Source organism: Salmo trutta, chromosome 36, assembly GCF_901001165.1.
Source record: "Salmo trutta chromosome 36, fSalTru1.1, whole genome shotgun sequence".
In the NCBI taxonomy this organism is placed as follows: Eukaryota; Metazoa; Chordata; class Actinopteri; order Salmoniformes; family Salmonidae; genus Salmo; species Salmo trutta.
In genome coordinates this window covers 30,141,081-30,167,792 of record NC_042992.1, presented here as the reverse complement: position 1 = coordinate 30,167,792, position 26,712 = coordinate 30,141,081, and the positions used below count along the sequence as shown (strand labels likewise).

Genomic DNA, 26,712 nt, shown 5'->3' with positions numbered 1-26,712 from the left:
ATTTCCACGTCAATGACATCATTCTCCCATTGACATTAATACTTGACTTACGTGAAAGTTCAAATTACAGCACACACACATTTCTCAACTTACAATGCAGCCATACATGACTGTAGAGGTAAGATGAGCAAACTCATGGGATGTGTGATAGAGGAAACAGACACTGGGGAGTTGGAGAGTAATCTTCCCTAAGGGCTTTTTTTGTGGTAACAGACATGAGTGATTTATGAATATGTGGAAGTAGGTCAAATTAATAAACAAAAAGTAACTGGGTTCTACATGGTTGTTAAAGACATAGTTCACCCAAATTGCATTGTAATTTGCGTGAACTATCCCTTTAACAGACAAGGTTGTGGGGAAGAGTCAGAGGTAGTACTTAATAAAGGAACTTGAACTAGCCTCCGGTGTTCATTGAAAAAGGGGAAGTTAAATAAATGAACTAGGGTTACGGAGGACAGACCAGTGATGAAGAGACAATGAGCTGAGAGAATTAAAAACAAGCCGCCAACATTCTCTTGTGTATCTGTGCCAGAACATTCCTTTTGTAGTTTTCTATAAAACAACATGCGGATGTTGTGCCTCACTGGGCCGTGCAGAGACTGCTAACATCTTCTGCTTCCCCCGTGACTGTCTCCTCAGTCTCCTCATCCAGGAAACCAGGACATCATGCACCTTCTTGCCTTTCATCCCACCCTGCAGGAGGCGAGAGCCGGCTGCTCTGAGTGCACTCTGTTTCTCTGGCTTTCACCACGCAGCCTCTGGGACTGTGGGCTCATTTAGTTCACTTCAGTAATGGACACGACATATAGGCTGGGCGGGTGGAGAAGAGAGGGGGAGATGGAGGAGTGGGAGCATAAGCAGAAGAGTGAGAGGTGTCCTGACGGAAGTGAAGGGATGGAGAGCAGGAGGTAAGGAGGGAAAGCAAAATTTGATCTAAACTAAACACTCTATTAAGCATCCCCCAACCTTGAAATTAAGTGGCAGAAAACACAACCTCACTAAAATGGGTGCAAGAGCTACAGAGCTTCAAATCAAATTGTATTGGTCACATACACATGGCTAGCAGATGTTATTGTGAGTGTAGCGAAATGCTTATGCTTCTAGATCCGACAGTGCAGCAATATCTAACAATTCCACAACAAAACCTAATATCTAACAAATTCCACAACAAAACCTAATACACACAATCTAGTAAAGGAATGGGATAAGAATTTATGAGTATATATGGATGAGCAATAACAGAGTTGCTAAGATGCAATAGATAGTAAAGAATAGATAGTGAAGTATACAGTATATACATATGAGATGAGTAATGCGAGATATGTAAACATTCTTAAAGTGGCATTATTGAAGTGACTAGTGAACCATTTATTAAAGTGGCCAATGATATCAAGTCTGTAGGTAGGCAGCCGCCTCTCTGTGCTAGTGATGGCTGTTTAACAATATGATGGCCTTGAGATTGAAAAACAGCTTCTATCTCTCTGTCCCAGCTTTGATGCACCTGTACTAACCTCGCTTTCTGAATGGAAGCGGGGTGAACAGGCAGTGGCCTTGATTATCTTTTTTGCCTTCCTTTGACATCGGGTGTTGTAGGTGTCCTGGAGGGCAGGTAGTTTGCCCCCGGTGATGCGTTGTGCAGAACACACCATCCTCTGGAGAGCCCTGCGGTTGTGGGCGGTGCAGTTGCCGTACCAGGCGGTGATACAGCCCAACAGGATGCTCTCAATTGTGCACCTGAAAAAGTTAGTGAGGGTTTTCGGTGACAAGACACATTTTTTCAGCATCCTGAGATTAAAGAGGCGCTGTTGCGTCTTCTTCACCACACTGTCTATGTGCGTGGACCATTTCAGTTTGTCGGTGGTGTGTAAACTGAGGAACTTAAAACTTTCCACCTTTTCCACTGCTGTCTCGTCGAAGTGGATAGGGGGGTGCTCCCTTTGCTGTTTCCTGAAGTCCACGATCATCTCTTTTGTTTTGCTGACATTAAGTGAGAGCTTATTTTCCTGACACCACACTCCTAGGGCCCTCACCTCCTCCCTGTAGGCTGCCTCATTGTTGTTGGTACTCAAGCCTACCACTGTAGTGTCGTCTGCAAACTTGATGATTGAGTTGGAGGCGTGCATGGCCACGCAGTCATGGGGGAACAGGGAGTACAGGAGGGGGCTGAGAACGCATCCTTGTGGGGCCCCAGTGTTGAGGATCAGCGGAGTGGTGGTGATGTTTCCTACCTTCACCACCTGGGGGCGGCCCGTCAGGAAGTCCAGGACCCATTTGCCAAGGGCGGGGTCGAGACCCAGGGTCTCAAGCTTAATAATGAGATTGGAGAGTACTATGGTGTTGAATGCTGAGCTGTAGTCAATGAACAGCATTCTTACATAGGTATTCCTCTTGTCCTGATGGGATAGGGCAGTGTGCAGTGTGATGGCGATTGCATCGTCTGTGGACCTATTGGGGCGGTAAGCAGTTGGGTGTGACAGGTAGGATGGAGGTGATATGATCCTTGACTAGTATCTCAAAGCACTTCATGATGACAGAAGTGAGTGCTACGGGGCAGTAGTCATTTAGTTCAGTTATCTTTGCCTTCTTGAGTACAGGAACAATGGTAGCCATCTTGAAGCATGTGGGGACAGCAGACTGGGATAGGGATTGGTTGAATATGTCCATAAACACACCAGCCAGCTGGTCTGCGCATGCTCTGAGGACGAGGCTAGGGATGCCGTCTGGGCCGGCAGCCTTGCGAGGGTTAACACGTTTAAATGTTTTACTCACGTCAGCCACGGAGAAGGAGAGCCCACAGGCTTTGGTAGCGGGCCGTGTTGTTGGCACTGTATTGTCCTCAAAGCGTGCAAAGAAGTTGTTTAATTTGTCTGGAAGCAAGGCGTCGATGTCCACGACAGGGCTGGTTTCCTTTTTGTAATCCTTGATTGTCTGTAGACCCTGCCATATACGTCTCGTGTTTGAGCCGTTGAATTGCAACTCAACTTTGTCATTATACTGATGGTTTGCTTGTTTGATTGCCTTATGGAGGGAATAACTACACTGTTTGTATTCGGCCATGTTTCCAGTCGCCTTGCCATGATTAAATGCGGTGGTACGTGCTTTCAGTTTTGCACGAATGCTGCCATCAATCCACAGTTTCTGGTTAGGGAATGTTTTAATAGCCACAGTGGGTACAAGATCTCCTATACACTTCCTTATAAACTTACTCATCGAGTCAGCATATACGTCAATGTTATTTTCTGAGGCTACCCGGAACATATCCCAGTCCATGTGATCGAAGCAATCTTGAAGCATGGAATCCGATTGTTCAGACCAGCATTGGATAGGCCTAAGCACGGGTGCTTCCTGTTTTAGTTTCTGCCTATAGGAGGGGAGCAACAAGATGGAGTCATGGTCGGATTTTCCAAAAGGAGGACGGAGGAGGGCCTTGTATGCATGGTGGAAGTTGGAGTAGCAATGGTCGAGTGTGTTACTCGCTTGTGTACTGCAAATTATATGCTTATAGAAGTTAGGTAGCCTTGTTCTCAAATTAGCTTTGTTAAAATCTCCAGCTACAATAAATCAGGATATATGGTTTCCAGTTTGCATAAAGTCCAATGAAGTTCCTTGTTGGCCGTCTTGGTATCCGCTTGCGGGGGGATATACATGGCTGTGACGACTACCGAGGAGAGTTCTCTTGGGAGATAATATGGTCCGCATTTGACTGTGAGGAATTCTAGGTCAGGTGAAAAAAATGACTTGAGTTCTTGTATGTTGTTACAATTACACCATGAGTTACATCATGAAACGTACACCCCCGCCCTTCTTGTTACCGGAGAGATGTTTATTCCTGTCAGTGCGATGCACTGAGAAACCCGTTGGCTGTATGGACTCCGACAACCTTGTCCCCAGCTAGCCATGTTTTCGTGAAACAGAGTATGTTACAATCCCAGATATCTCTTTGGAAAGCAACTCTTGCCCTGATTTCGTCGATTTTGAAGCCTCACTAGAAGACCGCTCCGGTACCCTCTCCTCCGATGGCGTTGTTTTGGGTCGGCCTCTGGAATCAGTTCAAATGCCCTGGGAGGTGCAGACAAAGGATCCATTTTGGGAAAGTCGTATTCCTGGTCGTAGTGCTGGTTGTGCTGGTAAGTTGACGCCTCTCTGATATCCAATAGTTATTTCCGGCTGTATGTAATAACACTTATGGTTTTCTGAGCTAACAATATAAGAAATAATACATAAAAAAACGAAATACTGCACAGTTTAGAAGCGAAGCTTCCATCTCTATCAGCGCCATCTTGCAGCTGTTTTATGTGATTTGACCTTGGTACGCCTCTTGTATGAGACATGTACTGCGGCAGTACACCTGTAGTCAACCAACCCAGGATCCGGGAGAGATACAGGGTGTGCAGGCTTTTGGTCCAGCCCTTCACTAAGGCACCAGAATGAACTAATTTGATTGAACTAATTGATTGGAACAGAAGTGTTTGTGGTGGGCTGGAACAAAAAGCTGCACATCACATAGCCCCCTTGGCTCAGGGTTGGTGACTATAGAACACAGTGCATCACAACACAGTACAGTATAAGTGTTTGATATCATAATAAAGTGCAGAATGGGTTGTGATAACCTATTTTCAAAGTCACCACAGTTACTTCTCAACAACGTTTTGCTTGCATTCTACCTGTCTTTTTGCGTCTGCATAAAGCAGGTATCATAGTCCAAACCTTGTATGCGTTTGCACAGCAGTGTTCTAGAATATTGTACCGTTGGCTTTCAGACTTATCAAATTCTCAGCGCAACCCAAGCAATTTCTCCAACTGTCAACACTTTCAAATGAAAAAAAGGCTGTGTACATGGGAGCCGCGTCGGTTGGGAATTTTGGGAAGGTGTGCGTTGGGGCTGTGCGTCCCCTGTGGACAATGGTCTCAGAGACGCGTATGTCACAATGGGACGCCGGACTATCAAGTCTTAGTGTCTGTGGACAATGATTTACGCTTTAACCCTTAAGGATCCGCCCCCTTATTTTCAATTTTCGCCTAAAATCACATAACCAAATCTAACTTCCTGCAGCTCAGGCCCTGAAGCAAGGATATGCATGTTCTTGATACCATTTGAAAGGAAACACTTTGAAGTTTGTGGAAATGTGAAAGGGATGTAGGAGAATATAACAAAATAGATCTGGTAAAAGTTAAGAACCGGTTTAAAGAGCCCTATTTTATACTGTGTATCATGTACTTGAGGATATTGCACAGGCAGCTTTTTCTGGATATGGAATTGCTCTTGGTGGTGTCTCTGGGTGATGCTTGAGTTCTATTCACTGTTTTCTTAATTAAAAAGAGCAGAAAAGCTGGCGGCACAATGAATTTAAGTCCAAGGACGTTCTTCCTGAAAGGTAACCAGGCATGACCGCCATTTTATTCCCCGTCATCAGTCTGTCGCCATTAGGATGGATACAAACCTGTGTTTATGGATACTCGTATAACAATTATATATATCCCCGGTTAGCGTCCTCTTCATGTGGCCAAGTCCTGTTTAAAGGGATTCCTAGTGGTTTTCGGCTTCCTTTTCCATAAAAAAATTAAATAAAGTGTGCCAGAGCCTCTTGTCCTGTAATCTTCCCACATGGACTTTTGTAAGAGAACTGATATAAAGTGAAACACAGGGTGCAGCTGTCCTCTTGCCCGTCGCTCACCTTTTGTGAGACATTTTCTAGTCAAGAATACTAATGGCTGCATGTCTGTGGAGCTAACCCAGCTGGCATGAATACAAACAACATTTATTCGACCACAAGAGAGTGCCGTTTTATACTACACTTGTGTCTCTTTGTTTGCTTTGTATTTGGAGACCTTTGCATGGATAGATTGTCATTTGATATAAAGTAACAGTAATGATGAGAGTAAGGATTAAAAAAACACAGATGAATGACCTGTGCACTGCGATTGACTAAGATTGACTTGATTGCGAGTGACTTCAGCTAACATGATTTTCATGAACATCTGGAAAATTGCCTTTTAAAGTATCCTGTTATACGCAGCTCACTAATCTGTGTTGGATGGAATCCCGGCCTAAATGTTGACTCAGAAAGAAACACATACTTTATAGTGCATGTGTGCTTATGTACAGTACCAGTCAAAAGTTTGGACACGCCTACTCATTCAAGTGTTTTTCTTTATTTTTACTATTTTCTAAATTGTAGAATAATAGTGAATACATCAAAACTATGAAATAACGCATATGGAATCATGTAGTAACCAAAAAGTGTCAAATATATTTTTTATTTCAGATTCTTCAAAGTAGCCACACTTTGCCTTGATGACAGCTTTGCACACTCTTGGCATTCTCTCAACCAGCTTCATGAGGAATGCTTTTCCAACAGTCTTGAAGGATTTCCCACATATGCTGAGCACTTGTTGGCTGCTTCACTCTGCGGTCCATCAGTACAAAGGACAGATTTCCACCGGTCTAATGTCCATTTCTCATGTTTCTTGGCCTAAGAAACAGTGCACAAAAACAGTTGAATGAGTAGGTGTGTCCAAACTTTTGAGCGGTACTGTAGATATATATAACTAAATACATATATATATTTATACTGAACAAAAATATTAACGTAACATGCAAAAATTTCAATGATTTTAGTGAGTTACAGATCTTATAAGGAAATCAGTCAATTGAAATGAATTAATTAGGCCATAATCTATGGATTTCACATGACTGGGCAGGGGTGCAGCCATGGGTGAGCCTGGGAGGGCATAGGCCCACCCACTGGGGAGACAGATCCAGCCAATCAGAATGACTTTTTCACCACAAAAGGGCTTTATTAGACAGAAATACACCTCAGTTTCATCAGCTGTCCGGGTGGCATAGTTACACGTGGTCTGCAGTTGTGAGGCCGGTTGGACGTACTGCCAAATTCTCTAAAACGACCTTGGAGGCGGTTTATGGTAGATAAAGTAACATTAAATTCTCTAGCAACAGTTATGGTGGACATTCCTGCAGTCAGCATGCCAATTGCACGCTCCCTCAAAACTTGAGACATCATTGGCATTGTGTTGTGTGACAAAACTGCACATTTATTTTTTATTACATTTTTTTGTCCTGTCATCTTTGAAATGCAAGAGAAAGGCCATAATGTATTATTCCAGCCCAGGAGCAATTTAGATTTTGGCCACTAGATGGCAGTAGTGTGCGCGCAAAGTGTTAGACTGATCCAATGAACCATTGCACAGCTGTTCAAAATATTGTATCAAGACTGCCCAAATGTGCCTAATAGTTTTTTAAATACATTTTCAAGTTCATAATTGTGCACTCTCCTCAAACAATAGCATGGTATTCTTACACTGTAATAGCTACTGTAAATTGGACAGTGCAGTTAGATTAACAAGAATTTAAGCTTTCTGCTCATATCAGATATGTCTATGTCCTGGGATTTTGTTTTGTTACTTACAACCTCAGGCTAATCACATTAGCCTATGTTAGCTTAACCGTCCCGTGGCGGGGACACCGATCCTGTAGAGGTGGTAGACTCAGCGATGTAAGATCTACACACAATATTGGGCTGATTTCCTCAACAATGTTGAAGCGCGAGGCTAAACTTATCCTCTGTTTTGGTTCTGTAGCTACTACGTTGTAGCAGCATGAAGCACACCTGTACACATGTGCAGATCTTATGTGTGACTGTGTGAGAGCAACGTCTTGCATCGTTCTCAGCTCAACTTCTGTGGTGCTGCCCGTGCCAATGTCGTAGCGCTGAGTCGACCTTTAAATATTATGGAATAAGATGTACTTACACTGTAGTTTAACTGTCTCTGCCTACGTAATTACTTTGTAAGACAGATTTTTAGGCAAACACTTTGAAGTGGTCCCGAAATGCTCACATTCAAAGGGTCATATAAGGACTTGAATTTTCAATTTCAATTAACACAGAAGAGAGTGAATATCCACAAATGTTAGTAGAAGTATTATTATTAGTAGTAGTAGTAGTAGTTTGTTACATTTTACATGTAGGCCGTACTTGGCAGCTAAAAGCTGAATTGCAGTACACAGCATATACAAGTAAACAAATCTCAAAGCACTTGAAAAGCAAAACAAGCATCAATTAAAAGTAGGAATGCCATGAGTGTAGGTCTGGACTTCAAAGTTCTAAGTACTTCAAGCCTCCAAGAGATGAAGCGACAACCTCATACATTTGTAGCTACAACCCGCATCAGAGTAGCTACTGTACGAGCCCTTTAACACAGACAACTCAGAGTAGGTTATGTGTTGTCTCCTGAATTTACATATTCCTTACCATGACTTGTATCATGATAGAAGGTGATCTTGGGTATCCAGAGAAGTGTACTGGTATAACATATGTGCTGGGTCTTCCTTGGTCAGTCGAATGAACTTGTTTAGAGGGTGTCTGGGGCTCATTTAGTATGCCAGTAGAAAGCTCTGTGAAACTGTTGGAGGTGGATTGTTGCAACTGGTGCTTGATTATTAGAATTTCAGTCACATAGAATGACTAAAAAAGCCTGAATCACACACACACACACACACACACACACACACACACACACACACACACACACACACAGAGTATTTGTGTGTATTTTAATGGGAAGACCTTCTTCATTTAATGTTAGCAGGGTGTTATTTCTTTGAGCAGCTCACAGACTCTGCTTGTCTCTAAAACACTGCAGTCCAAGTGACTTAGTCTACTGTGTCTGTTAATAGTCTACTGTGTCTGTTAATAGTCTACTGTGTCTGTTAATAGTCTACTGTGTCTGACTGAAAAATAATGCAAATGAAACAAAAACAATATTCACAACTATGCGTAACAAAGACAGATAACTGGAGCATTTTTCAAAAAGTTGGTTTCCCGCAATTATTGCTTTTTTTTGCAGAAAAGGCACTAAAATTTGCCTTTATCTGTAGAATTTAGCATTGCTGCAGAATTTCCCCAAAATGCATTTTTCTTCACCGCTACTAGATGGCACCAGCCACACTGTATACTTACCCAGTCAGCTAACCTAACATAGCTAGGCGTAAAAGAAACGCCTGAAACTAGATCCCCCACATTCTGTTCTCGACAAAAAATGTTTTTAACTGTTAGGGAAGGTTCTCTTCTGCACTTTTCAACCAATCCAGTAAATGTGAAGGAGAAGTTAAGATGGAGTGTGGCATTGTTAACTTCCGTTTGTTGGCAACTCTGCTAATACTACCAGTCGACAAACGTTCAGGGAGATTCTCAATTGGCCAAAAGTCTGTCCTTTCCTGAACTCCGTCCTCCTCTCCTCTGTGACCCAGAAACCGGTAAGTGGTCAAGTGGTCGAGGAGAGTGTCAGTTTGTCAGTAGGCGAATGCAGGAGTGTCCTTTTCACCTCGATAGCCTCCTCTCGCGAAATCCTCAGCAGAAGAGTTTTGAAATCTGCCACACCCCCTTTGAATCAGCTGTTGCACATATTTAAAAACGATACACTACTTATCCTTTTATCTAGAATATTTGTAGCACAACTACCTACATTTAGTTTTAATGCTTCACACATTTATGTTGGGATACCACGCCTGTAACTGTCATGACGTGCTAGTGAAGAAGGTCTCATTTCATAGAAGTGCATTTGTTTCCACGTTTCATCCCCTCCTCTCCTTGATTACCTTTGGCTTTTTAAAAAAAGAGAAGAGGATGCAAGGAGTTGAGAATACCAATTGAGATTCTCCCTTCAACATTCATGGAGGAAGAGAGGTTTTTACGACTAGCTAAGCCAAACGCAGGAAACTTGGCAACTTATCAGGTTTAGAGGGACGTTGACAATTAAAATATTTTCTCTAAATGGTAATTTACGCAAATTTTTCAAGTTTGCAGAATTTTTGGAAAGTGCATCTAGGAAAAACGGGGATGGCATAAAGATGTTATGAGTGAAATCATAGTCGTATAGGTGATTCAACTGGTGGTCAAGACACACAAAATTGAAATATTTTAAATTATATGAGGTTAAAGGTAAAAAGCATACCCTTTTGGAGAAGGTTCTGAAAGTACTCAAAAGTATGAGGTAAAGTTTGTTGCCCTGTCCTTTCTGAAAAGTATTTTGAAAAACATAAGAAGTACTTCTGCTGTCTTTTGTCAAAAATGCCTCTGCCCTCATTTGTGTGAGGTAGATGTTTATGGCCCCTCCCCTTTCCATCGTGGCTTCCTCTGAGGTTGTGTGAGGTCAGTGAGAGCCGCCTGCCATGTCTGCTGAGCTAATAACAGGGTCAGACTGGTGAAGAAGCACTGGCAGGCAGCCCTGGGCTATGCAGACGTGTAATTTTCTCTTGGAGGTGATGAATAGCTTGCGGTCAGATGTAGATGTGCCGCCGGATTCCTTTTTGGGGGCTGAGCAACTGCTCCTCCAATGTCTCTGTGTCCTGTATTAGGATATTTCAAGGTCCCTGATCTTTTTATTTGATTGAATTAAGACCGTTTAGTCTTTACTTTATTCCCATAAATGGTCAATTTTCTGTCACCCCCACATTTTTTCCTCATACTGCATGTGCTTTTCATCAACTACACTTTCAATCTCATCATCCTCTATTTCTCCACACCTCCTTCTCTCTGCTCCTGCTCTCTCTCATCTCTCTATCGATCAGTTTGACGCTGTTTATGTCATTCAACCTACTTCTTGGATCTAACATTTTAATACTCATCATTCATCACTCTCTGCCCCCTCTGTCCTTATCTACGCTCAAATCATAGAGGGTATATAATGTAGGCGTAAAATAAGCGAACAAAAAAATACTGTAACCAATTGGTGAAGTAGAGATTGTTTCTTTCAATGAGGTACAAATGAGGTGCATATGCCATATGTAATATGTCAATTTTTTTCCCTCATCTCACTACCTCTCCTCCACAGACCAGTAAGGTTCCTCCTCCTTCTGTGCACAGTTTGCCATCTGACCCTGGCTTTCCCCGCCCAAACAGGATACTCAGAAGGTACAGATCTTCTAACGTGTATTTTGATGGACTATCATTATTTGGGATGACAATGCATTGCATTAAAACTTTTATTTTGATTTCAGGTTATTATTTTAAAGGGATACTTTGGGATTTTAGCCTTTATCTACTTCCCCAGAGTCAGATGAACTTGTGCGTACCATTTTTATGTCTCTGCTAGCATTAGCGCAATAGCCTACTAGCTGTTCCTGTAGACTTCTAGTCATTGTGCTAACGTAGGTAGCATTGGCTCACAAAACTACCTCTTAACTTCCTTCATACTGGACGCAGAGACATAAAATGGTATCACAAAGTATCCCTTTAGCCTTAGCAGCCCTGTGGTCCTCATGAACTAAACTTTAAAGCCTCAGTTGCTGTATAGTAATTGCTGCATAATAGTTGCTGTATTACAGTTGCTTGGGATAGTCGCTCTGGATAAGAGCGTCTGCTAAATGACTTAAATGTAATGTAAAATGTAAATGGATAGAAGATAGTTAATATAAATGTCGATTATGTATCATTTATATTTCTATATATTCAACATGTAGCTGATTAAAGTATTTGCTTTTCCGCCCACTCCGTAATCATATATTTTTTGGGGAAATTATATTCATCCATGGAATATAACCATTGCTGCAGAATTTTGAAGATTGTCCCCGAAATGCATTATTCACCATCACCACTAGAGGTCAATAGCCGGCCACTTACTCAGTCAGCATCATTTACTCATTGTGTCTCTCCTTCCTGACTCAGATGACAACCGACAACTCCAGGTCACCATCTCCAAGGCAACCCCGATCTTCACTGCACAGCTAGGAGGCTCCATCACAATCCCCTGTCTGGTGTCCCTGTCCCCCTCGTCCTCCTCGCCCCCCATCCCGCCCCGGGTCAAGTGGAGCGTGTTGCATGATGGGGAGCAGGAGGAGACAGAGATCCTGGTGGTGCGGGGTCAAAGGGTGAAGGTCAACGAGGCCTACAGAGAACGAGCTTCCTTGGTCAACTTTGCAGACTCGCCCGAGGACCTCTCCCTCTGGCTGGGGGAGCTGCGATCAACAGACACAGGGCGCTACCGTTGCGAGGTGCAGCAGGGCCTGGACGACGCAAGCGACTTCACACAGATCAAGGTCAAAGGTAACAGAGGGAGAAGGATTTTTAAGGTTGTAGGAGTTGATGTGAATTTCTTAGATTTTTTTTAACTTGTCAAACAGGTTTAGAGACAGCGAACAGGTTTAGAAACAACCAGATTTTGCCTTGTATGCAACTATTAATATTTTTTCTTTCAGTTTTTACCACATATTGTGTATTTGAGCCTGTCCATATTTCTCTGTGTGTGTATGTTTGTGTTTGTGCACACGTGTGTGCATGTAGGTGTGGTCTTCCACTACAGACATGCCTCTGGTCGCTATGCATTTTCGTTCAGTGAGGCCCAGGGGGTGTGCGAGAGCATTGGGGCACACATTGCTACTCCCGACCAGCTTCTGGCAGCCTATTACGATGGCTATGAGCAGTGTGACGCCGGCTGGCTCGCTGACCAATCTGTCAGGTATCCACAACTTGTCTTATAATACAAAGACACATATCTTAAAGGTGCAATACTTTGTTTTGACTAATTCACACGCCTATAGGCTGCTGGGGGTTTTGAATTTGGCCCACCGTGTGGTATGTAATACTATTTTCTGGCAGACTGTATGTTGACCTGAATCAGTCTCACTCTAGTCCTGGTGTTAATTATGTTAGATTTCCTCATGAGCATTATCATTGCTTACATGTGTAAGATAGGGACTCTATTTGGTCTGTGTTCCCAACACACACAACAATTCCCACTAACAGATGAAAAAACAATGACTGAGGCCCCTCACCTATCAGAGTTAGTTTTTACAACATTTTCTTAGCACAGGAAATACAAATATTTTCACCTATTCCGCAGATATCCAATCCAAGTTCCCCGGGAAGGTTGCTATGGTGACATGGATGGCCGCCCAGGAGTGAGGAACTATGGGACGCTGGAACCAGAGGAGCTGTTTGATGTGTATTGTTATGTGGAGCATATTGATGGTAAAAAAAAAACTTGTGAATAGCTTCCTGTAAAAAAGGCAGTGTAAATAGTGACAGTGTGAATAGCTCCCCGTAAAAAGGCAGTGTAAATAGTGACAGTGTGAATAGCTCCCCGTAAAAAGGCAGTGTAAATAGTGACAGAGTAAATAGCTTCCTGTAAATAGTGAGTGTGAATAGCTTCCCGTAAAAAAAGGCAGTGTAAATAGTGACATTTTTTTTACATTTTACATTTTACATTTTAGTCATTTAGCAGACGCTCTTATCCAGAGCGACTTACAGTAGTGAATGCATACATTTCATATAATTATTTTCCTGTGCTGGCCCCCCGTGGGAATCGAACCCACAACCCTTGGCGTTGCAAACACCATGCTCTACCAACTGAGCTACAGGGAAGCTATTTGTAAATAGCTTCCCGTAAATAGTGAGTGTGAATAACTTCCCATAAAAAAGGCAGTGTAAATAGTGACAGTGTGAATAGCTCCCCGTAAAAAGGCAGTGTAAATAGTGACAGTGTGAATAGCTCCCCGTAAAAAGGCAGTGTAAATATTGACAGTGTGAATAGCTTTCCATAAAAAAGGCAGTGTAAATAGTGACAGTGTGAATAGCTCCCCATAAAAAGGCAGTATATATAGTGACAGTGTAAATAGCTTCCCATAAAAAAAGGCAGTGTAAATAGTGAAAGTGTGAATAGCTCTCCGTAAAAAGGCAGTGTAAATAGTGACCGTGTGAATAGTTCCCCGTAAAAAGGCAGTGTAAATAGTGACAGTGTGAGTAAATGTGATTCTACTGAGCAATAACGTATGTTTGTAAGTTTGTGACAAAAAATAATAAAGGACAATATGTAATTTTGCCAAGACAGATGCTTTGTCATTGTATATCATCATGTGTTCTGAAGGCACTCTATAAAATGACTTTGTTGGGTGTCCTTAAAGGGATAGTTCACCCAAATTGCAAAATTACATACTGGTTTTCTTACCCTCCAAACAGTCTCTGAACAAAGTATGACAGCAATCCATGCTTTGATTTAGTTTCCCATGCTAACCTTTTAGTATTCAGCATTTGTGGCACCATCCTAGTCATGGGACCGATATTAGCATTTTTCACGCATCATATTCAAATAATTTCTAAGTGACTTTGTTGAGCTTCACAATTTTAGATACTTTCTGATTATTTGGACATGATGTGCGAAAAATGCTAATATCTGTCCCATGACTTTGAATGGGATGTGTGCCACAAAACATGGTAGCAGTGCCAGGAAAACTAAACCAAATCATGGATTGCTGTCATACCTTTAGCATAGACCACTTACAGGGCAAGGAAACCAATATATCATTTTGTAATTTGGGTGAACTATCCCTTTAAGTTACAGGCATGTAGGGATTTTAGCTAGTGGACAGAGTACACACTTTAGATGAGTCAGTGAATTTGTATTTACACAGCATACATTTTAGACATTGATAATACTTTCCCTCCAAGGACAGATACAATACATATCAAATATTGATGTCAATTTCCCAACAGAGATCTCATTCTCCCATGTGTTCAGCCTTTTGTATTTTTCCAGATACTGCAGGAAAATAAAGGATCTAGGACAATCGTTCGGAGTCTAAATCCCATTAGGAGTCTAACACATGACCTTTTTTGTGCAGGGGAGGTGTTCCATGGCTCTGCCCCTAAGCAGCTGTCATTGAATGAGGCTTGGGCGTACTGCGAGAAGGAAGGGGCACAGCTGGCTACCACAGGGCAGCTGTACATGGCGTGGAGTGAGGGTCTGGACCGCTGCAACCCTGGCTGGCTGTCTGATGGCAGTGTGCGCTACCCCGTCATCACGCCTAGAGCGCGCTGTGGAGGGCCTCAGGCAGGGGTCAAGACCCTGTATCGCTATAGCAACCAGACAGGCTTCCCTGAATCATCCAGCCGCCATGATGTTTACTGTTTCAGAGGTCTGAGTCTTGTACTGGACTAATTAGTAGTTAACCTCTACGGGATCACCATGCTATTGTTTGAGGAGAATGCACAAGTATGACCTTGAAAATGTAATAATAAACCAATTAGGCACATTTGGGCAGTCTTGATACAACATTTTGAACAGATCTGCAATGGTTCATTGGATCAGTCTAAAACATATACTGCTGCCATCTAGTGGACAAAATCTAAATTGTGCCTGGGCTAGAAGGATACATTATGGCCTTTCTCTTGCATTTCAAAGATGACAGTAAAATAAAAATAAATAAAAAACAAATGTTTATTCTTTGTATTATCTTTTACCAGATCTAATGTGTTATATTCTCCTACATTAATTTCAGATTTCCACAAACTTCAGTACTTATTTCAGAGGTGTGTTTTTGGACTAGTTAGTTGTAGCATAGAAAATAGTTTTTTTTATTGCAAGATATTTGTTAGATTGCATGCTTCCATGGATTATTTTGTGTTATGCAAAATAATCATTATGCAAAATAATCATTAAACAAACACAATCTCACTGAGTCTCCTGTCTACTCCCTGTTCTTCTCAGGTAATGGGAATCCTCACACTGATGCCCCCATGGACTACATTGCCACTGAGCCAGAGGACATCGGACAAGATATTGTTGTTCTTATGGAGCCTGCCGAGGAGCTCCATCTGAGCCAGGATCCAGAGCAAGTGGAGCGAGAGGCCCAGAGTGTCCTGCAATCCCTCCCCGTCTTCCAGTCAGCTCCTGCTCGGGAGGACCTGCAAGGATCTCCCCCTACTTCCATGTCAAGCACAGAGGTCCCACTCACCCGTACAGCTTCCACCCAGTACCTCATCCAGCCTTTTGATGAGACTTCACTTCCTGTAGAAGAACACTACCACTCCCAGCATCCTACTTCATTACCCAGCACCCCCAGTGAGCCAGACTCCCTTCATGAAGAACACTACCACTCCGAGCATCCTACTTCATTACCCAGCATCTCTAGTGAGCCAGACTCCCTCCACGAAGGAGACTATCACTCCCAGAATTCTAGTTCACTACCCAGCACCTCCAGTGAGCCAGACTCCCTTCATGAAGAAGATTATCACTCCCAACATACTACTTCATTACCCAGCACCTCCAGTGAGCCAGACTCCCTCCTCGAAGGAGACTATCTCTCCCAGCATTCTACTTCACTACCCAGCACCTCCAGTGAGCCAGACTCTCTCCTCAAAGGAGACTATCTCTCCCAGCATTCTAGTTCACTTCCCAGCACCTCCAGTGAGCCAGACTCCCTCCACGAAGGAGACTATCACTCCCAGAATTCTAGTTCACTACTCAGCACCTCCAGTGAGCCAGACTCCCTCCTCAAAGGAGACTATCCCTCCCAGCATTCTACTTCACTACCCAGCACCTCCAGTGAGCCAGACTCCCTCCTCAAAGGCGACTATCTCTCCCAGCATTCTAGTTCACTTCCCAGCACCTCTAGTGAGCTAGACTCCCTCCACGAAGGAGACTATCCCTCCCAGAATTCTACTTCACTACCCAGCACCTCCAGTGAGCCAGACTCCCTTCATGAAGAAGATTATCACTCCCAACATCCTACTTCATTACCCAGCACCTCCAGTGAGCCAGACTCCCTCCTCGAAGGAGACTATCACTCCCAGAATTCTAGTTCACTACCCAGCACCTCCAGTGTGCCAGACTCCCTTCACGAAGGCAACTCCAGTTTCTACCGGCTCGAACTGGAAACGACCCCAGAATTCCCAGAGCCGTCCTACGAGCCACACAGACATTACCAGCCGATGCCAGAGATGAACCCGGAGGAACCCGACTACCAGCAGTCAGGCTCTTCCAAGCACTTCCAGCCGATGCCAGAGACCAACCTGGAGTTGGATCAACTGGAAGCCAACTACAGCACAACAGCAGGTAACCAGAGTCATCGGAAGAATGCACAAGAGACTACCAACATGGCCTTTGACCCCATAGAGAATGCTACCGTGGCACGTGACCCCACCGCAGAGAGAAGGCACAAAGAGGCGATCGTGGGAGAACCTGAGGAGACATCCATCTCGACCGAATCCCCGGGAGAGCTTGATCCTCACACAGTCTGGTCTACACTCTCCCCCCACGGAAGGGCCACCTCAGTGTGGTTGCCCCTGGATGGATCTGGAGATATGTCCCAAGGTATGTGGCAGCCAATTCCTCATGTACTTTGGGTTATAGCTTTATGATACATGATATTTAATATTTTTTTTATTTTGTATTTATTAGGACCCAATTAGTTGCTTCCGAGGCAGTGGCTACTCTTGCTGTGGTCCAAACAGGAATCAACACAGCAAATAATATACATAGCAAAACATTTACATTACAATTTAACCATTCAGCAGACGCCCCCATCCAGAGCGAAACACAGCTAGTACATTCATCATAAGATAGCCAGGCGAGACAACCACATATCACAGTCGTATCCCAACCACGTATCACATACATAATACAATGAAAAATACAATACAAAATGCATAAAAATGTGTGTGTGTCTTCTCACAGTCCCCGTCGTGCCGTAAGGTGTTCTTTTATCTCATTTTTGAATCTGGTTTTATTTGCTAGCTTGAGTTACCTGGGGTGGCTGAGAGTTCCATTTAGTCATGGCTCTATTTAATACTCTGTGTTTCCTAGCCTAAGTTCTGGACCTGGGGACTGTGAAGAGTCCTCTGGTTGCATGTCTTGTGTGGTACAGATGAGTGTCCGAACTGTGTACCAACTGCTTGAACAGACAGTTCTGTACCTTCAACACATAGACCAATAGCAATGCAGTCAATCTCTCCTCAACGTTGAGACAGAAGGGATTGACATGCATGTCATTGACATTCGCCCTCTGTGTACATCTAAGTGTGATACGTGCTGCTCTGTTCTAGACCAACTGCATCTGCCCATTGCATGAAAACATGCTTGTTATTTTAGAAGCAAGTGTATTTTGATCATACTTAAAAATAGTATTAATGTAAAAAAATTCCATCGATAATATCTTGGATGTTACAGATGTTTTTGATCTTATTGATGTTACAGATGTTTTTGATCTTATAGATGTTACAGATGTTACTCCTAACTCCTTTTCTCAAAAGTATGTACTTTGTCATTGTAGGGCTGTGTAGAACTTAAGACTTGATAATCATGCAATAATAATGTATATTGTACCTTCTTTACAGAGATAGACCTAGGTGTCCACCAGGGAATGCACACAGACAGATCCCCCACCTCTGAATTCTCTGACTTCACCACTCACATGTCTGCCTCCCCTGGAGCCACCAGCATCCCCAGTGAGCAGCAGACAGGAGTTTCGCATTCAAGCAGCATCTCATCTGGACTGGATCATTCTGAGGAGCTGGGACTGGATGTGTACTCCACAGTAGCTGTGTACTCCACAGTAGGCCATCCACAAGGAACCTCCCAGGGAACTTCCTCCGCTAGGCCGGAAGGCAGCACCAGTTTAGATTTCGAGGGTATCGTCAATCCAGAAAGATTGGAACCTTCAGGAGCAGTGGAGCTGGAACCAAGGGAGTCTGATGAGGAGCACCTGGGGTCTGGAGAGGGCATAGCTACGACTGAGTCTCCAGACCTGTCCACCACCTCCCAGCTGCCTGTGGAGTTTACCACAATGGGCTATCAAACAACGGCCATGTCCAGAATAGAGGTGGATCCCACAACCACGGACCCTGAAGAAGACGGAAGTGGACATGAGTCAGGCACTGATGAACCACCCCCCGGAGAAAAAGTTACAGTCTTCCCCCTTGAGTCGCAAACACCCAGTTGGGATCTGCACCATACCACCTCTGCACCCCAAGAGTCTCAGGACGACCTTGAATACAGCGGGGAACCCGCTTCCACCTCTTCCCAGACAGAGGTTCCAGACTCCTCAGCTGAACCTGTTCTGTTTGGGTCAGACTCCTTGTCCACCTCAAGTACAGATCCCACCGCTGCCACTATGTCCACATCCACCATGTACACATCCACAGAGTGGGCCACACAGACGTGGAGCCCCGTCACCTCCACTAAACAAGGTCCCCCAGAGCCGGAGAGGGTGACGGCTCTTATGCCCCCTGTGGATCAGGGCCGGTTGGATCTGGAAATCGGCCTCACCCAGCCGCCGACTCTGCTCATCTTGCCCAATGAGAGGGCTGCTGTGGGCAGTTCCAGGAAGATTTCAGGTAACACTCGAGCCACCCTAACCAGCCTAACCGCCCTCCTCTTGCTGCTCGACACGGCGATGCACTAAACCCCGGCCTCTCCCACCCCAAGCTGCCTTGCTCCATTTTCTGTAAACCGCCACCCTCCCAACGGCTCCCCCCTCTTCGTCTGTCTCACTGTTTGTCTCAGCAGCCCACTCACCCTCCTCCCCCTCCCTCCCCCCTAAAGAGCACCCTGCTCCTTGTGATGCCCAAGAATTGAGCATTGAGAGATATATGGGACAACCCCCTTTTGACATTTGTCAAACAAACCAGTCTTGCTGTGCATGATGTTTTTTTTTTTTCACTCAAAGATTGACTTCTGTGAAGTACTGTATTGCCCGGACACACCATTTCTGTGAAAGAGAATTGCGATGCTTGATTGTCTCCCTCTACTCTTCCTGCAAGAGTGAAGTCCAACTTGCACCTTCACCGTCCTGAATATTTCTGCATTCAAACAGTCAATTTCCTCTTACCGGGGGCCCATATTAGTTTGAGCACAATTCCAAGTGAAAAAAAACAGTGTTATTCAACCGGACAAACATTTGTCCTTTCATTGTAACTCCACTAACTCTGAATGTAACAGCACTGACTCCCAAATGCAACACCACTGACATTTTATTGGTAAAGAATACAGATATTATTGATTTAATAGAGGGACAGTATCCCAATTACAAAACATCAGTAACTTTTTAAACTAACTCAGCAACTATTGAGTTAGTATATAGTAGAGAATGTATGGCAAGGAATGTCACTTTTATAACCATAATTAGTGAGTGTCCGGTTTTCAAGTCTTGTAGATATGTAAATTACATCTATCAGAATATTTGTAATGTTATTTGAGATAAAAATGTCTGTAATGCCATCAATCTCCCAGTGTAACAAGACGTACCATTTGAAAAATGACAATGACCTCCTAGATGGCAGTCTGATCATAGTTTCTTCCAAATCTTTTAAACATTTGTAATGAGTAAGAGTTGCAAAATGGAAACTGTTGAGGCTGGTTTATTGTTTGACGTTAAAGTATAGTCAGTGTGGCATGATTAGTGCCATGTCATCTAATCTAAAATGGGTCTTTGCAGATTGTGATTGTACTTTAGATGGCGAGTCAGAAGCAGCATCTCACAAGCACAGCTAACAGCATGGATTGTTCTTTAAACATGTGTGCTTTCTCCTCTAAGGAATTAACTCATACAGACCATAAACCAGCCTGTTGGATAACGTGCACAGAATTTTATAAAATGCTACATTTGCCGTCTCATTTTAGTAAATGTGCCTTTTCACAGAGCCGTAACCATTAAAGGTGAAAATCTAAATTAGAGGACATGGCCTTTAATTTTAGGTTTACTTTGTCACTGGTGCTTTACATTCGTGACAGGTTAGGTAGAAGTTTCCCTTTTTATTTTTTATTTCACCTTTATTTAACCAGGTAGCCAGTTGAGAACAAGTTCTCATTTACAACTGCGACCTGGCCAAGATAAAGCAAAGCAGTGCGACAAAAACAACACAGAGTTACACATGGGATAAACAAACGTACAGTCAATAACACAATACAAAAATCTATGTACAGTGTGTGCAAATGTAGTAAGGTTAGGGAGGTAAGGCAATAAATAGGCCATAGTGCTGAAATAATTACAATTTAGCATTAACACTGGAGTGATAGATGTGCAGATGATGATGTGCAAGTAGAGATAATGGGGTGCAGAAGAGCAACAACAAAAAAATAACAAAATGGGGATGTGGTAGTTGGGTGTGCTATTTACAGATGGGCTGTGTACAGGTACAGTGATCGGTAAGCTGCTCTGACAGTTTCCCTAACCACTGACACAGCAGCTGATATTTTTTTTAATCTAATGGTTAAAATACTGAGTTGGGTAATCTGTTCCTACATCTGTAGTTAAGGACAACTTCTACATCAAACTTTCTCGACACTGAGGTAATGCCAGATGCAGGCTTTGTGAGTGTTGTTATCAACTCAATATGTGAACTTTGGTGCCATCTACTGGCTAATTGCATGCTCATCTAAAGAAAAGGAGAATTTGGAGGTAACTTGTGGGAGGTAACTTGTGGAATAGACCACGTCAAATCAAATTGTATTTGTCACATGCGCCAAATACAAAAAGTGTAGACCTTACTGGGAAATGCTTACTTACAAGCCCTTAACCAACAATGCAGTTCAAGAAATAGAGTTAAGACATTTTTTTGTAAATAAACTAATGTTAAAAAAAATTGAATCAAAAGTAACACAAGAAAATTACATAACAATAACAAGGCTATAAACAGGGGGTACCGGTACCGAGTCAATGTGCGGGGGTACAGGTTAGTTGAGGTAATTTGTACATGTAGGTAGGGGTAAAGTGACACCATCTGGAATGCGGTTTTAACCAATCAGCATTCCGGATTAGAACCACCTGTTGTATAATGTCAGATTCGTGTGTCCTCTAGTCTGACACGAGGCAATGTGATACTTTCAGTTAGATTCTATTTGGTGTTATCTTGGTGTTTGGACACATTTTCATACCAAATCGTCTAATGTCTAAGTCTCACTCGCTCACTTCTGGTTCCAGCCCAGGTTCCATTTACAGTAGATTGCAGAAATACCACTAAGGTATGAGGCATCCATAATGTGTCATAGTTCCTTTTTACAATTGTCAGCAATCTTAACACTGTACTTTGGTAATATGTTCTCGGACCAGAATATAACATCTACACAGATATACCTGCAAAAGTATAACCAATGGAAAACAGCATGAGAGGTTAATTGTAGGTAATCAATTGCAGATAAAGACAGTAATACTAATTCCCTTGCACTCTGTCACATCGCCTTCATCATCACAACACTGAAATCATCATCGTAATTGTCAACGTGATAGAAATGCCTTAGTCATCCTTGCCAGAGAGGGCGTAATTATCCTGAGAGTTAATAAGTACTTGCCCTGGTGAATAGTCAGGGAGTCAGTCAAGGTAATGGTGACATCTTCAGCAGACATGACAAGGACTATGTTTGTTTTTTTAAATCATTATTTAACCTTTATTTAACTAGGCAAGTCAATAAAGAAGAAATTCCTATTTACAATGACGGCCTACCGGGGAACAGTGGGTCAACTGCCTTGTTCAGTGGCAGAGTGACAGATTTTTACCTTGTCAGCTCGGGGATTCAATCCAGAAACCTTTCGGTTACTGGCCCAACGCTCTAACCACTAGGCTACCTAGTGAACATCCTTCTGGCAAGAGATGAGGCACCTGATTGGGCAGCCTTACAGACCTTCACCAACCTTGCTTTTTCTTTACGTCATCTCTGAAACTCTTTGTCTTCAACTCTTTTATCATCATACTCATATTTTAACCACGTTAAATATTGTTCTCTTCATCCTCTTTGCTACGCTGCCCTCACTGCTTTCTACACACTAGGCTGTAATCGTAGGATATTATCATTGTATTATTTTCACTACAGTACAACTTTATTATTTACCACTATTACTACAGTAGTAGGTGTATATGATTATCAGAGCTGGCAGGACTGGCCTCTTGCTGTGTTTCAGATGCCTGTCTGGAGAACCCCTGTGCCAACGGCGGCACCTGCGTTGAGATGGGCGAGAGCACCAAATGCCTCTGTTTGCCCAGCTATGGAGGTGACCTCTGTCAGATGGGTGAGCTCCTCATTCAGCTGTTACAGTACCTCTATAATTGCAAGAGTGCTATTAAAAAGTGTTATACTGCACCAGATGGCAGAATACTGGGTGACAGGTAGTCTAGCGGGTTAAGCTCAGGGATTTGCAGGTTCAAATAGGTGAAAAATATGCCAATGTGCCCTTGAGCAAGGCACTTAACTCTTATTGCTCCTGTAAGTCACTCTGGATAAGAGCGTCTGGTAAATGACTAAAATGTAATGTAATGCACCACCACATTCAGTAATAATAATTGTGGGTTTGTATGTGCTGAAGCAGATTGTCAGGCTCCGATGAGTGGAGCCACATTCCAGTTATCTTCGTAATAAAGAAGTAATTGGATATATACGGCCAAAACATAAACAAAGTAACAGGTCCTTCATTGTTTTGTTATTAGAAGGTAAGACATTTGTACTAGTCTAGTTTAGTAGTACTAGTCTATTCATAACTAGTAGTATTATTAACTCAATCAATCAAAATATAAATATTACACACTGTGGCTTTAAGAGCCCATTAATCACAAAGACCCACCTTGTTTTGAAGAGTACAATCCAGGAATTGGCTGTTCCATCCCTGAGCCCAACTCAAGAAAGGACAAAACCTTGTCCCCTTCAGTTCAGTCGGACGAAGCCTTTTCTTTGAGACCTGCTTGCTATGCCACCGTGTTCCTGTCACAACAGATTTAGGGATGAGAAAATAGAAACGGAAAGAAGGTGAGATGAGAAGTGTTCTTTAGATGGATGAACCTCATGGATCCATCTGCTCAGGGAATCAGGGGAACTGCCTCCCTGGGTTAGAATCATCTAGTTACAGAGTAAGGCCAGGATTCAATCAATGGCCATTTTCCTGACATTGGCGGCGATCCCATTCACGTCAACACTGGGCATGTTGGCTCAAGCTTAAACAATTTCCTTCAAAAGTCAAGTGTATTGAACGTGTCGATAATGTATCTTTGATTGAATCCCGGCCAAGGTCTGAAGGTAGTTTAGTTCAGATCCCCTCGTTGTTTTCCATCAACACCACCCCTTCGCTCTCTTTCCTGTTCAATGGTCAGAAAAGCTAAACGGATCTTACCTTTCCCTCTTAATCATTCAAATAAAAAGAATTCCGTCTAGTAAATCTCTTTCCCTCCCTCCTGTTCTGTCTTTTTAGATCTGGAGCAGTGTGGGGTGGGCTGGCAGAAGTTCCACGGGAATTGCTACAAGCACTTCAACCAGCGGCTGAGCTGGGAGGTGGCGGAGCAGCACTGTCGCATGGTGGGGGGCCACCTGGTGTCAATCATGACCCCTGAGGAGCAGGACTTCATTAACAGTACGGTGGGAGTGGTGACAGCGAGCCACCAAACTTCATACTCCACCTTTTCTCTTTCACTGATAGGCAACTCCATTTGTTAGCGTAGCGTACCATTTTACAGTATATTAATACATTGGAAATATAGCAGCAAGCTCTCAAGGGTTTGTCTGTGCTATTTATTAGCATAGGAAGGCCCATGACCCTGCTGTGCGGAAGCGCTACATGCAAATGCTAATCTGGTTGATTAAAGAGGTAGTTCAGCAAAATTACTAAATAAATTAGATGTACACTTACCTTTAACCAGAGTGACAGACTGTGTACTAAGCCACTCTCACCAACTGCTGACATTAGCAGGAATTACCATAAAAACAATGGGAGTGATGGGGGCAGCTTTAGCATGTTCTAAATTACGTGGCCACATTACTTCCAAGTAACTTAATGCCCAGTCAATTGGAAACACAAACCTCGGCAGAGTTGTTGATATTCGCAGTGGAAGCACAAAGACAAAGGCCTACTGTATAATTTCTTCGGGAAGTGATAGGCCTACTGCTTGAAAAGCAAATAAATGGCTCATTCTATCCGCAGATAACTATAAGGAGTATCAGTGGACTGGACTGAACGACAAGACCATCGAGGGGGATTTCCGCTGGTCCGATGGCAACCCATTGGTGAGTCCAGACAGACTGGTTTGACATAGAACAAGTACTGTGTCAAAACATGTCCACAGGATGACATGCAGCTACAAAGACACAGGAACACAAGACATTAGCTCCCATGCTTCTTAACAACTACAGCTCTGTGTCTCTTACCTTGTCTTCACAGCTCTATGAGAACTGGTACAGGGGCCAGCCTGACAGTTACTTCCTGTCTGGAGAGGACTGTGTGGTGATGGTGTGGCATGATGCCGGGCGCTGGAGTGATGTGCCCTGCAACTACCACCTGGCCTACACCTGCAAGAAAGGCACCTGTGAGTAATAGACATGATGTTACTACAAACAAGCACCTATCTACCAGTGCCTTTACATACCTGTAACTACCTCTGTGCAATAGATTATATTGCTACAGTATACAGGCAATAGGTCACAGAGGTAGTTAACTTAGACGTATGTAGAAGTAGATGTTTAATGCACACATTCAATACAGTCCCAAACTAATGTAAGGCTGAAAATATAACTGAATGTGTACATTAGGACAAATAATCGTTCAACTTTTCATTCGTATGTGTTTGATTTAGAAGACATTATCACCTACAGCCTTTGTAACCCCTCCCACAGCTTCATGTGGCCCTCCCCCCAAAGTCCGGAACGCATCTGCGTTTGGCAGAATCCGCCAGAGGTACGAGACGGACGCCGTTGTGCGCTACTACTGTGCCCAGGGCTTCCAGCAGAGACAAAACCCTCTGGTCAAGTGCCTAGCTGGTGGCAACTGGGAGGAGCCCCAGATCCTCTGCATTCCTGGTATGAACAGTTCTATGATCAGCCCACCTATCTCTAACCCATGACCATGTTCCATTACACTTCTGATATTGCTAAATATGACTCAAGAACAGTTATTGGGATGCAGTTCATTTCTCATGACAGACTGTCAGTAAGAATCTGCCTCACTAAAGAAATACTGAAGAATTTTGATTTAGTCAGTCTCACTGATTCTTTTAAAGAACTAAGGAGATGCTTAAGAGCAGAGACAGGGTTTTTTTTAACCGGAAAGTTAGTTGTTCTGTAGTGGGGGAGTTGCTGAATCTGCTTTAGCTCTGGAGGAAAACATCTATCTTTGGGTTCAAGGCTGGGATTTATCAATCGCATTGTCGACAAGCGCACTGCACTTCACTTTTAAAGGTAGTTTACACTTGAGCCAATGTCCGCAGCGTTTACTGCGAATGCAATCTGCACGACCGTCAGGGAATTGCCTGTAGGAGGCACAATGTCAACTATCGACAGTGCTGTGCGCTTGTTGAAATGCGCCTTTCAAGTCAAGGCAATGCCATAACAGCAGGCAAAGCCAACCCAGAAAACTAGTGTCTAAATCAGACAATGTTCTCACTCTGGACATTATGTGGGAGGGACAAGATAAATGGATGAAAGGGATGAACATATGACACTGCCTTTTTAATCCAACAGATTTGTCAGAAGTCTTTATTTTCAACTTGTTGGGGTTTCCTTTCAGGGGCAGGAAACACAGCACAGGTAGCAGGAGTAACATCACCAACAACAGGAAACTGACTGAAGAGGAATCACAAACAAAGAAAACGGCTCAATACTGGGACATCAAGTGGAACTTTTAAATTCCATACCACGTCCCATTACACTTCAAGAGTTTTCTTTCTTCATTGACCAGAGATCTGAAATGGCTGAACATGTGAAGGCAATATGTTGATCTTGAAAGGAGACAAGGAAAGAGTATTGGGACACAGGGTCAGTTTGGTATTTACATTCCTACTCCTCCCCAAAGCACATTGATCTGTCCTTAGTCCTTAGGCTTTCCGAAAATCCTGAAGCATATCTATTATCAGTAAGTCCTTGTCCATCCATCCGGATTGTACACTATATATATAAAAGTATATGGACACTCCTTCAAATTAGTGCATTTGGCTTTTTCAGCCACACCCA

General features: G+C 43.2%; 1 protein-coding gene across 1 annotated transcript; it reads left to right on the top strand.

The window, feature by feature from the left end:
- The first annotated feature begins 541 nt into the window (after positions 1-541).
- LOC115175823 (brevican core protein) lies at positions 542-26,712 on the top strand. Its single transcript, XM_029735357.1, has 14 exons — positions 542-908; positions 10,852-10,931; positions 11,685-12,062; positions 12,300-12,474; positions 12,859-12,986; positions 14,636-14,929; positions 15,502-17,106; positions 18,129-19,127; positions 22,688-22,795; positions 23,966-24,124; positions 24,692-24,774; positions 24,929-25,073; positions 25,381-25,563; positions 26,270-26,712. The coding sequence occupies exons 1-14, from the start codon at positions 793-795 to the stop codon at positions 26,323-26,325; spliced, it is 4,509 nt and encodes a 1,502-aa protein (XP_029591217.1). The 5' UTR covers positions 542-792; the 3' UTR covers positions 26,326-26,712.